The 12,249-nt window shown below is 40.1% G+C and overlaps 1 protein-coding gene across 5 annotated transcripts in view; it reads right to left on the reverse strand.

Annotated features, from left to right (window-relative positions):
- Window positions 1–12,249, reverse strand: part of MAST4 (microtubule associated serine/threonine kinase family member 4) — a 300,471-nt gene that overhangs the window by 67,503 nt on the left and 220,719 nt on the right. For all 5 annotated transcript variants that reach the window (XM_075447097.1, XM_075447099.1, XM_075447098.1 and 2 more), the window contains one exon: window positions 7,935–8,023. In XM_075447097.1, the coding sequence (XP_075303212.1) occupies window positions 7,935–8,023 (89 nt within the window). The remainder of the gene's footprint in view (window positions 1–7,934; window positions 8,024–12,249) is intronic.

Below are 12,249 nucleotides of genomic sequence, written 5' to 3' on the forward strand. Positions count from 1 at the left end.
AGAACACACAGCTGGGCAGCAGAATTATTTCAAATACTTCTGCAGATGCTTTCTACCGAGATCCACTCAGAGGTAAGAAGCTCACGGCATTTCAAAACCTGGATTAATTATGCTCCACACCAGCAAACAACTTTCCTCCGTAGGAGCAAGGAAGATCTGCATGCTCCTTAAATCTGCTTGCCAAGATGCTTTGCACGTCCTGACCACTACTAAAAATGCTGGCAGTACTACATTTTCATGGAATTTAATTTAAAAGTCAGTTGTATCTACATATAACTTAGCACTTACATTTCTCTCTCCTGTCCCTAAACTAGTAGAAGATACTCTGAAATTGCTATAGCAGCTTTAGTTCACCCAAAAGCAAGGCTAAATAAAAAGTTTTATTTTAGCAAAATCATTTTTATCATTCTATGCATGACAACAGTCAGAATGATTGAAATACTGAATTATTTTCCTTTCTGTAAATATCAGTTTTCTTCTAAAAAACAGCATTCAGAAGACTACTTTAATCTTTAGCTTCCAGCATTCCCTTATTTCACCAGGAAAACACACTACAGCTTTATTCATTCACAAATCAAGTCCTCCTTTCCCCCAAACCCAGTCAACAGACTGTAGCTAAAGCAGAACAGCACAGAAGCTGCACATGAGAGAGATGATTCTTTGCTTCAAATACACTGTAGTAAGCCAGTAATCATTACCACCTACTTCAGATAAAACCCAGAGGATTAAAGTCAAAAACCCAGGGAAACTAACTCTAAGTCTGATGCCCATGCACAAATGCCTCCAGTGTGATTCAAAGCCTAACACAACTAAAATACGTGGTGCAAATACCTTTGTTCATTACTATACCTCAATGTAGCTAGCTAAAGTACGTCTTACCAAAGGAAATTATCTGATGCAAGCAATAAATCCTCATGTAATGACAGAAGAATATTACCAGTCAGCACTCTTAACAGTGTCTGCCTAGAAAGGTCTAGGCAGACCTCAAAAATACTAGACAAAGGATTACAAGTGGAGGCAAGACCTCCTTGGCCTTAAATTTTGCTTTAGGCAATTATATCTTGTAACCCCATTCATAAATCTATTGAATCCAACAGGAAAGCTAATGTTTGTCCATGTCATACTTGGTGGTCAATCCTTCAGAAACCCTCATGTTCTGGTATATACGGCCAGCATGTATTTCTCTTCCCATTCCATGAAGAAAACACCTCTGATGTGGATGACAACATATGCTTTTCAGTCTTCCTGTTGCTAAGACAAGCAAGTAACAGTCTTACACAAAAAGCTCTCACATTTTATCCCACCAGCCATTCTCTCCATGTGTATGACCATATAAGCATGCAGTACTCCAGATGAAATGTAACCAGGACATTGTACAATGGCATGAAATCTTCCCAAATTCAATTGAAAATTACTCCTTCTGTGTATCTTTAGAGATCTGATTTTCAAAGCTACACTAGACTGGTCCTTGCAAACTGCCCCTGATGCAGAAAACACAGTCAGGTCCTTCCCCAAATTCCTTGTAATAGAGGAGTCCAGAGCTTACAGTAAACATGTCTGTTACTGGTCCTCCAGCACAAAATGCTGCATGTTGCTATGTAACTTCATATTTTTTTTATTCCAGTCCTCAAGATCATTTAGTCACTTCAACACAGTTTCCCAATGCTGTTTCATACTGGATGTCTTCCAAGTTTACATCAGCTACAGTAAATTTATGCCATTGTCACTTCTGAGAAGATTAAAAAGGTTTGCCCACAAAACCAGACTTGAGGAGTCTACTGGCAGCCTCTCCCACGTTATTGCATTTCTCATTTTAGCATAACTCCATCTTCTCCCCGTTAAACAACTTCTTACTTATCTTGCAATTCTTGTCCCAGTACCTGTCGTCTTAGTGGCACTACATGAAACATTTTACTAAAATACAGACAAGCAAGATTTGAAGCACTGCAAGATTTACATCATTGTTCCTAACAGCTAAATCTTGTTCCTACAGCAGATATAATTAAACAGCACCACATGTGACTATTAATCATTAGGGGTTAGTATCACTCACAGGAACTCCTGTGACTACTGAGGTGGGGACACCTGAATGCCCTGACTTGCTGAGATTACAATCACTCATTTCGTAGGCTGGGTGGTGCAGATGTCCTGCCTACACAGCAGCAGGCAGTCAGCTGGAAAAGCCCATTAATGACCATGGCACCAGATGCTGTCCAAGCTGATGCTGCAACCCTTCGTTTCGCACAGTTCTGGATGTACCCCCAGTAATGCAAAAATTAGAAGGATCTTTCAGCATTCAGTTTAACAGCTTCCAGCCCAGATATTAAAAGCAAAGAACGCCCAAACAACTAACCTAAGACTAATAACGATGAAGGTTTGAACCCAAAGAAATGACCTGGTATAGTTCTGTTTTCTATTTTGATAAGAAGGAGAAAGACTTTATATAGTGAAAGCTGATATTATTCTTGAAATCTTTCGAGATCTTTACACATCTGCATAAGGCATAGTGGGAGACCAGCGGCAAACTAAAATCTGACTTTCCACCAACACACATTATCTCCACAGGTAGCACACGTCCTGCACAGAGGAAAAGGGCATTACATGATTTGTATTAGTAATTAATGAATATAAGATATACAATATCTGCTGTATACATTGTCTTTTTCCCATCCCCTTTTTAATCCTCAGTATCAGACCTTGTACCTCTCTGTGCACTCCCAAGTCTTGGACTATTTACTGCCATAATAACTCTAGTAAACTATAGCCCAGAAGTCTTCATGGTTGCTACTGCTTACAAACAAATCTGCCCCTTCTTTGACAGGTGTTAGTCATGCACTGTTTGCACTCTGCACAACATACTTAATTCATCGGTGTGGTGCTGTCTCACTTGTCTCTCCCACCCATTCTACCACATGAATCTGAGAAGACTTAGATGGTAAGGCTAACAGTCAAAAAATTTTACAAAGGAATTCAGTGTTTGTCCAATTCAGCTTGCACCTGTAGAGATTAACAACAGACTCCGTTGTAGGAACAATCCTCTATTACCTCCAGACCAAACAATGAAAACTGGGGAGGAGGGAAGAAATTTGCCTGAGACCCCTATATGACTTTCTCATACAGGACAATTATCATTCTCCTAAACCTGGGCCACTGGTCCTCCTCAAAGAATGTCTACCTAAACTAGAGAACGGCTGGTAGCTTCAGTTCAGACCGCATCTGAGAGAAAAACAGGACTACAAGGAAGAACATGGGTGTAAAATGCAACTTCAAGAATTATAATGATGTTAAAGAAGCTTTTCTTCTAAAATAGAGCCATACTGGTCACATTCAATCTGTTTTGGCTAACTCCAGTCCAGATTGTTGTAGCTACCTAGTAGCAACCTGAGCTCTTCAAGAGGTCTGAAGTAATGGCACATTGTTTCCAACAGTGCAGCCAGACCTATAAATCATTGCTCTGCAGATATCAAAGATGAAAACATTCTTTAGCAAAGCCACAGATATTGACACGAGTGCTAATGCGGTGCACTCTAAGACAGCTCCACCTTGAGATTCATAGCATGCCTGCATGTATCTTGCTTCAGTTGACACAGAGCATGCATAGCACTTTTTTGGCCTCAGAGATGTGAAGTCTTGGAGGAAAAGAAACAGATAGCTTAAACTAGAGGTCCAAATAAAACACACCTCAGGTATGAATGCAATCATAGATAACTAAGTATGTATTTTGCCTGTTCTCCCAACAAGCAATGAATTAACATAGAAGGGAACAGGCTGGTTGCAGATCCAAGGATGTCCTCACAAGGGATGAAAATACTGACTTCAGATACCTCTGAGGCACTGAATTCCCAAGCAGTGCCAACAATCCTATTAAGACTATACACAAATGGCCCAGGATAACACTGAAGATTATCAAGATGATAATTAATCGAAATTGATCCTGTCTGGATTTTGAAGAGTCTGACAATCTTAATTCCCTTCAGCTTGAATAGCCTATAATAAAGGCATAAGGACCTGCAATAACAACTAAGACAGTACGAACATGAAGTCAAGAACCTAGTCCAATTAAATAAGAGCATGCCCTATTTTCAGCAAGGGCAACAGCAGGCTCTCCCCAGAGACAGCTGGAGTACCCTGACAGTAGGGAGTACAGCAGTGGGACACAGTACCCTAACAGAAGCAGATCTGGGAGAAAACCATTCATAGTATGAAACCAGAAGCCATAATGGTTTTAAAAGGGCATGAGCAATCGGGGTCATGTATCACTTATCCATCTTTCCATTTGAATTCCTCAAACTACAGCAGGTGATGTCCTTCTTTTCATGGAATCAGGAAGGTGCCCATGGCCAGCAAAAAACCTCTAGATGCTTCCTTTCCAAAACCAAAGCAAGGTGACTTCAGAGCATGTACGGACCTTGAAAGCAGCCTCAGAGATCTCCCTTCCAACCTCTGACCTTGAAGCAGATGTGATCGCTCTTAAAAATGTCAGAAGATAGGCCATGGCAGGGCAATCTGATGCCGACCTGACATATCAAGCCTGATTTCAGTTAACCTTCCAAGACGTGAAAAGACTGTGAAACATAATCTTGCAGCATACGGACAGAAATAATTGAATATAAATTTCTGGCCTAAAATGCTGAGAAATATACATCACTATGTCCAAGCATATTAAAGTAAGTTCCAAACCCACATTTCCAATCACATTTGAGAGAGAACCACAAGACAGACCTCTGCCTGAGCCAGGACCCAGCACACTGACAGATGAACGAGTTCTGACTCTCTACACTCAGAAGAGTTCATGTTCAAACAACTTCTACTAACATCTTCTACTACAGCAGACCTGTAAAGCACTACCTCTCCTCGCCCCAGAACCAGGAGAAAAATCTGTGTTTGGACTAGGGCCTCTGAGGTCCCCAAGGAACAGGGAAGGTAAGAGAGGGGATGTCTTCAACAATGCTTCTGATTTTTTTAAAGACTCACAGAAGCATGCCAGGCTTTCTTTAAAGGGGGAAGCAAAGTCATGAAGACAGACACAGTGGGAACAAAGCAGAGAGAATTGGGAAGAGAACAGCCCTCAACGCATGTATAAAGATGCTGAGAAGATGAAATAAGACTGAAGAAGCTAGAAAAGCTGACAGCCTGGGTTTGCTACAACCTCTCTTTTTCTCTTCCAGTCAGAAGGACTGCTGCACAAAACCAAGCAAGAAAAGAATAACTCATTGAAAGGTGTAATGTGAAGGAACTAAATGTTTCTAAGGACAGGTGGGATTGAAAGAGTCCTCAGTGCCTTAGGTTTTCAGCTTTATCATCAGTCAGACTCAGCCCCTTGTAAGGCAGATCCAAGGATCAGCTGCCTTTGACAGCCCAGTGGCAAACAATTGTGCAACATCGCATGAAGTTAATTAGCTGTTAGCATCCAACCAGCCTAATCTGTTGCACCCGCACTCAGCTGGCCAGGTTCCTTGCACAAAACTGAATTCTGACAACATGCAAGAAAAACTCTTCTACAGCCGGATCTCTCCAATGTCCTCCATACTCTGCATAATCTTACTAGGACATATTCATCAAAAATGCACGTTATTACCATGTTTCAGCCAAGGACAGTCCAACCAATAAACTTGTTTTCAGTGAACGCAAGCACACATACTTTGCTGCGCATTTAGCTTCCTCCATCCTTCTATAGAATTGGAAACTATTTTGTTTCCTTGTCCCTCTTCTGCTTCTATTGTTTCCTCCCTCAACAGCAAACACTAATATGAAGCATGTGAGGTGTTAAAACAGGATCATCCCCAACCCCTCTCAATATGAGTGTGCAGATGCCAGTGCAGGGGAGACCTGGTGGCGCTGGCAACACAAGAATGCAGCATTGATAAAAATCCACAGCGTCTCTTAAGACCGAGGTTACCAAGATTTAGATACACTAAGCATTTGACACACTGCTCTCCCACTGCACATGTAGATGAAAATTCATAACTTATGTGGCTTTGCTGTGTTTTTAATCATGCAATTTGCATCTTTTTTTATTTGTGTGAATTAGGATGACACAGTGATTCAACGTACAGGTTAAAAAAATAAATAAATAATAGTGCCTACCAAGTCAATTCCAGGCAGTATCTAATTGATCACTAAACAAAGCAGAAAACCTGTCAAGGGTAGCTCTAAGCATGCTTTAGCTTCCAACTGCCCCTTCAGGGTACTAGTCTAGGCACACTAGCCAGCTGAGCTAGGAGCCAACAGTTGCGTGAATATTCACTGTAATTAACTATACATAGAGGCAAGCTAATAAGAGTCGGCCATACACATGCAAATTTTCATCAAATATGAGATTTCGTAGTGCTGCTGAAGCATTTGGCACATCTACCTTGGGAGAACGTATCAGCATTAAGAGAATCTACTGTATCCTGGGTAACTGAAGAAGTTGCCGCATTTCTACAACAGATTTTTCAGTACACAGTACATACTCCAGAGTTTAAGGAAAGGAACAGCTTATAGCTGAACTGTCTTAATCCTTATAGTACCAGTTTTCTATCTTCAGAGTCACTTGTCAACAGCTGTGACATCAGTAGTATTATTCCCCATTTATGGTTTTGATTCCAAAACATGAAGCAACTTGATGAAAGCACTGCCAGACAGGAACTCTTTGGTATTTATCAGAACCACAACCTATATTCAGGTCCTAGGTAACATGTACTGGTCACTCCGCACTTCTGAAGCCTGCTAGGCATTGCTGGTCTAAGCCAGCAGTTTCCCAACGGGTGGCATAGTCACACATGGCAGCAGACACGCTAAGTCTCACAGCAAGCATTCCTATTGCTTTCACCAAGCCAGCACAGCACAACTAAAGCCTTTCTATGGTGACCACAGATCCCCTGTTCCAAATGGCGATTTCCGCATTTGCAGGACCCAGAGGTGGATCCCAAACATTTCAACATTTCATTTTTCAGTTTTAAAATAGTCTACACTATATTTTCCTTTGTTTGTTTTAAATGCTGTGCTGCCTTGAACTCTTCACGTATCTTCATGTTGTCTGGATTCCTGGCTGTGATAGCCTGCTGCTCAGTGAAAACCACCACCATACTATCTCTCATAATGTTGCTTCCACAAGACAACTGGAGACACCTCACTAAATTCATCATCCTCTTCAAAAAATCAGCTGAAGCTCTGCACCTTCTCATTTAACATCCATCTGAGAGCAGCTCTCCACAGTATTCAGTGTCGTTGCTTACACAAGGATTGCTGTGGCACTTTCAATTTGGCATGTAGTTACAGCCAATGCCCAAAAAACAGAGACAACAAACATTTGAGGAAATGTGCTTTGACACGTGCAAAACTTTTTTTTTCCAAAATGAAAACCACTATCAACAGAATATTTATTTATGGAGTTTCATTCAATCTTTACATGCTTCAGGCACTCTAAAAGCAAAACAAACTGATCATCAATTTATTGCCATGTAAAGTAAAGCACAGAAATTTCCAGCAACACGCCTAACACCTAAACCCTAGGGAGAAAAAGCACTAGGAACAGAATGTAATACCCTTGTCACTGACTCCACTACCTTTACCACGTGTGCAAACTACTTTATATCCTTATCACACTGAACTAGGCCCAGAAAGGGGGGGGGGGGGGGGGGAGGGGGGGGGGGGGGGGGGGGCAGGCGGGGAGAGGAGGGGAGAAAATGCATCAGAATGTCAGAATGCAAGGCAGGGAAATAGAAAACAGCTATGTGATCCATGTTTGGTATTTCTGGCCTGCTTCTCACCATAACACAGGATTATGGACCTACACATAACAGAAATTTGTATGGAATAATATTCAACTTTTTGCCATTACATACAGTGGGAAGAAGAGTAGTGGGATAGAGAGTTTGTCTGTTATCCTTTCTTCATATAGATATTTTAAGAATTTAGTAACCGCAGTAGTAGCACAGACATAAAATCACCTGCATGGGCTGAGAGTGGTGAATGAGGCCGAGGCAGAGCTGGAGACTGGCCATTGCCCATCAAACTCTTCCTGCTGCTTGTTCTGCAGCTGCGGGCAAAAAGAGAGGAAAGAAGATATTATCATCAGAAATACAGCATGTACCGCATATAGACGTTTTGAGATTCTGCTACATTGTTCCTTTAATTTCCAGTCTTCTATTAAAGATCAGAGCTATTGTCGTTTCTGTAGGTATGTCCAGGAAGTCTATGATCATACTGGATAATGGCAAAGACAGCAGTTTCCAAAGAAAATGCATCATGGATACTTATCAGGCTTGCACGTTTGTTGTTCTGTGCAAAGACCAGCATTCCCCTGTAGAGCCATTTACAAAATGTTCTTCCCTGACTGCAGCTTGTTTCTCTGCCACACACTTTTGATAAGATACAAAAATACACAAGCATAATGTGAAAAACAGTCTCAAGCTTAGAATTACCATTCAATGATTAAACCTATTTCTGTTACAAGAGCTGTAGCTCCAAATCACACGCCACAAAGAGCAATGATTTATCAATTGGAGAATGATACAATAATTATAAATCTAATTATTGAGATAAATTTCACATCTGTGCTTTGTCAATGGAACAGATGATGCCTAAGAAGATGGATGCATTTTTTTACTCATACATTTTTCATCTGCAAAGCCACTAATTTCCCATATCCCACAAGATCATTAGGCGAGATAAATAGTAAATTAACGCATCTATTAAATTTGAGAAAGGAGGTATTTTTCTTAAATACATCATACTGTTTTTAAATATTTGTTGACAGAAGTGTTATTCTTTTTTCCTCTTTCTACTGTAATGAATATTCTCACAAACATAAATCCCCAACACTGCAAACATTCACGCACAACGGAAACAGGATCTTGAATTCAAAGAGACTGTAACCATGTATAAATTTTAGCACATAACCAATGTTTACAGCACTGCATTCAAAATTATTCCCTATAAAGATTTAGAAAAACTGAAAACCACTAAAAGTAGAAAAATTCATACATAAAACCATTTCATTAACACAGCAGGTTCCAACGGAAACAGATTCAGATCATATTTATAGATGTCTCCAAAGATGAATTTTGTAACTTTTTGATCTCTACATAATAGCCAGAAAGCAAGACTGACTATTCTTGATACAGTGTAAGTTGAATAAAATGCAAAAGAAAGGATGGAGTTTAACAGCATAAAGAGCTAAGTAAAACAGATTCAAAAGTAATTCAAAGTAATACTGAAAACAAGGAAAATAAAAACAAAGGCAGATGAAATGCTGAGTATGAAAGCAGTACAGAAGATACCTGCAATACGCAAAAAAAGGTCAAGGATTAACACCAGTCTCCCCTTGAAAAATGTTTCATGAATCAGCGAGAGTGCCATTCCCAACTGTTTAACAGGTTAATGAACAGCACAATGAATTGCCATATCATTAAATTATTATAATCAGTTAAACAATCAGTTAACTCATGAGTATACACTTATCATTACTGCACATCTATGTAAGAAAAGAAAGCATGAAATGATTGCAAGGTTCACATTTAGAGCACTGGAAAAATTGAAACCTAAAACACTAAGACCCACACTACAATTTCTAAGCTGAACAGAGAGAACTTCTAAAATGTGCAATTATACACATGCATTTTTAGGAATCCGCCTAGATTAAGTTCAGCTTTCTACAAGTATTTTTAAGATACTCAGCACTTAATCTACTTTTTAAATGCTGAAACTTGAGCGAACAATCCATATTTCATCAGACAACAATTTCAAAGTCGTACTGTTTCCCTCATCATCATTTTGTCCAGCTAAGAGTTACATTCAATTCTTCTTCTACCTAAGAACAGTCCGAATTCTTCCTTTCGGCTTCATGCAATGTCACTGTATTTTTGGAAACTTTTCTTCTATCATACTATGACAAGCCTCACGTTATCTGCTACACTTGTTTTTAAAAGCTTGAATAACTGCTCCTTTGCAATTCTCCAGCTAAAACTGAACCAGCAGAACTTTTGGTATTCATTAGACATTCCTTAATGGACACACAGATTGCGTCTATCCACGATGATGTGATGGTATCACTACAGCATCTGTGGTGCAGGCAGGGGTTAAGATACCCCATTATGTGCCTTTTAAGCAGCTTTGTGTGGCTAAGGTTTGGTATCTAAAGGATCACCACATCTCCCGTCACAAGGAGGGAATACATTTTAAGCATCTAATCCCCGAATACGTTCTCAGCAAAACAAACATTACTTTCAACAAATTCTAGGCACCCTTCACTGACTTTGCTACAAAGATGATTCCAGGTTTATCAGTATCATTTGCCCTTATGTGTAGAAATTAAGAGATTTATCACTTTTGCCTGAATTTCCTATGTAAATGAATGACTGCCTTGTATTAATTTTCATATTAAAATTCAAACTTCACGTTCTTCAGGTGAAGTTAGTGCAATGCCTTTCACAAACCATTATCAGAGATACCTAATTCAACTTATCTTGATTTTTTGGGGGGTTATTTTTAAGAATCTTTTCTGGGGAGTATGATGGCATTACCTTCCATATCAAGATCTTAGTAATGAGAAAACTTTCCCTCAACTGCCATTTCAAAAATATCTTTGCTTTTTGCTCAGACGTGGTTGCAGCTGTATCTTTTATCACATTCAAATGAAATGTTCTATTGAAAAACAGAAAACAGAAAATAGGATGTTTCCTCTATTTGTCTTACCAGGAAGGTAAGATGCAAATCACTGCATGAAAGGACAAATCCATCCCAGAGCTCTCGCTGTAGCTTTGTTTTTTCAGTTCTGTTTCACAAAGATTTTGAAACCATGTGATCCATCCTGTATAATCTGCGAAACACAACTCCTTCTCCAGAATAATATTACAGAAGAGGCTCTTTGTGGGTGGAAAAAAAAAAATCTTCAAGGAACCTTGAAAGATGATCTAAGCTGCCAGAACACTGCAAATGGGAAGCAGTTTTGCACTAAGAAGTATCAAAGCATTACTTACTGAACTGTATTTAGCCTTGAAACTGCAATCTTCCATATACAAAAGAATCTCAGAAGTTAAAGCCATTCTGCAGACAAAATCATTTTTCCTAGATCTCTGAACACATCAGAACTTTTCCCTTCTATTGTCTTCATAAAACTATTCTTCTCCCATTGAAATCTGACAAGATAAACCAACTGATAAGAGGCAGCCCTGAAAGAAAGCCTCTTTGTCTGCAGGAAAGTCATAGCACTGCAGAACAGTCTACAGGGATTGTAACTTAGGTAAACATAAACCTTGGTAAACCACAGAGCACTACATCGTCAAAGTGCAATTCTCTAAACCTTGGATTTCACGTTGTGATCAGGTTGCATGGCACAGAGAAGAGACTAGCAAGCCAGGCAGCAAATATGACACACCGTTTAGAGCACTGAAAAAAAGGAGAAAGAAAAACACTGTTTCGCAAGGAGCAGCATAGAGTATGGGAGAACAAAGGAAAAAAAAAACCCCACACAAGCAGTCATGTTCAACAATAATTAAAATTTGGGGTGCACACAAAACTTCAACAGAACAGAAAGTTCATATTTTTTGCCCTTTGTCTTCTTCTCTGCCCCAGGAAGATCCTTCCTGGACTTTCGTCTGTTGCTCACAAGTGGCAGTCCTGGTTGGTTACCTATCTGGAAGTAGCTGGCATTGTACCGTACGAACAGTGCTCTGGACTACTGGCTCTGTTTCTTATCTTGGAATCCAATTCATAATTTCTGATTTGGTTTCCAAATCCCCCACAGACAGGTTCTGCCTTGCCTCCTGCTCCCCGTCACTGGAGCGCTGCCCACTCACACCTCTCCTCTCCATCCCGACTTCTCACCACAACTTACTGCTGGGGAATTGCTCCTTCATTCCAGCTCCAGTACCAGGCCCAATGCACTAACCTCCGAGTCAGTCCTCCTCCCCCACACGCTACAGATGATCAACACTTCCCGTAAGAAGGACTCATGATAAAACAAATACAGGATACTACATAAAACGTGTTTTGTACTCAGCAAAGGTGAACTACAGCTGCTGAAAGACGCAACCCAGTTTCACGAAGCTCGATTACCTTGCTCCTCAAATAGCCACAACTCTTCCCGTAACAGCCAAAAGCTATTTGGGCAGAGATGATGGGAACTGCTAGACTGAAACCAGCAAAGCACAAGACAAAACTATTAGTATGTCCATTAAAATAGAGCTGCACTCCACAAGCTCTTGGAAACACTAAACAGAATAAAAAGTTGAAGCAGAAATCCAGTTCTTGTAGGACAGGCAG

Source organism: Opisthocomus hoazin, chromosome Z (assembly GCF_030867145.1).
Source record: "Opisthocomus hoazin isolate bOpiHoa1 chromosome Z, bOpiHoa1.hap1, whole genome shotgun sequence".
Lineage (NCBI taxonomy): Eukaryota > Metazoa > Chordata > Aves > Opisthocomiformes > Opisthocomidae > Opisthocomus > Opisthocomus hoazin.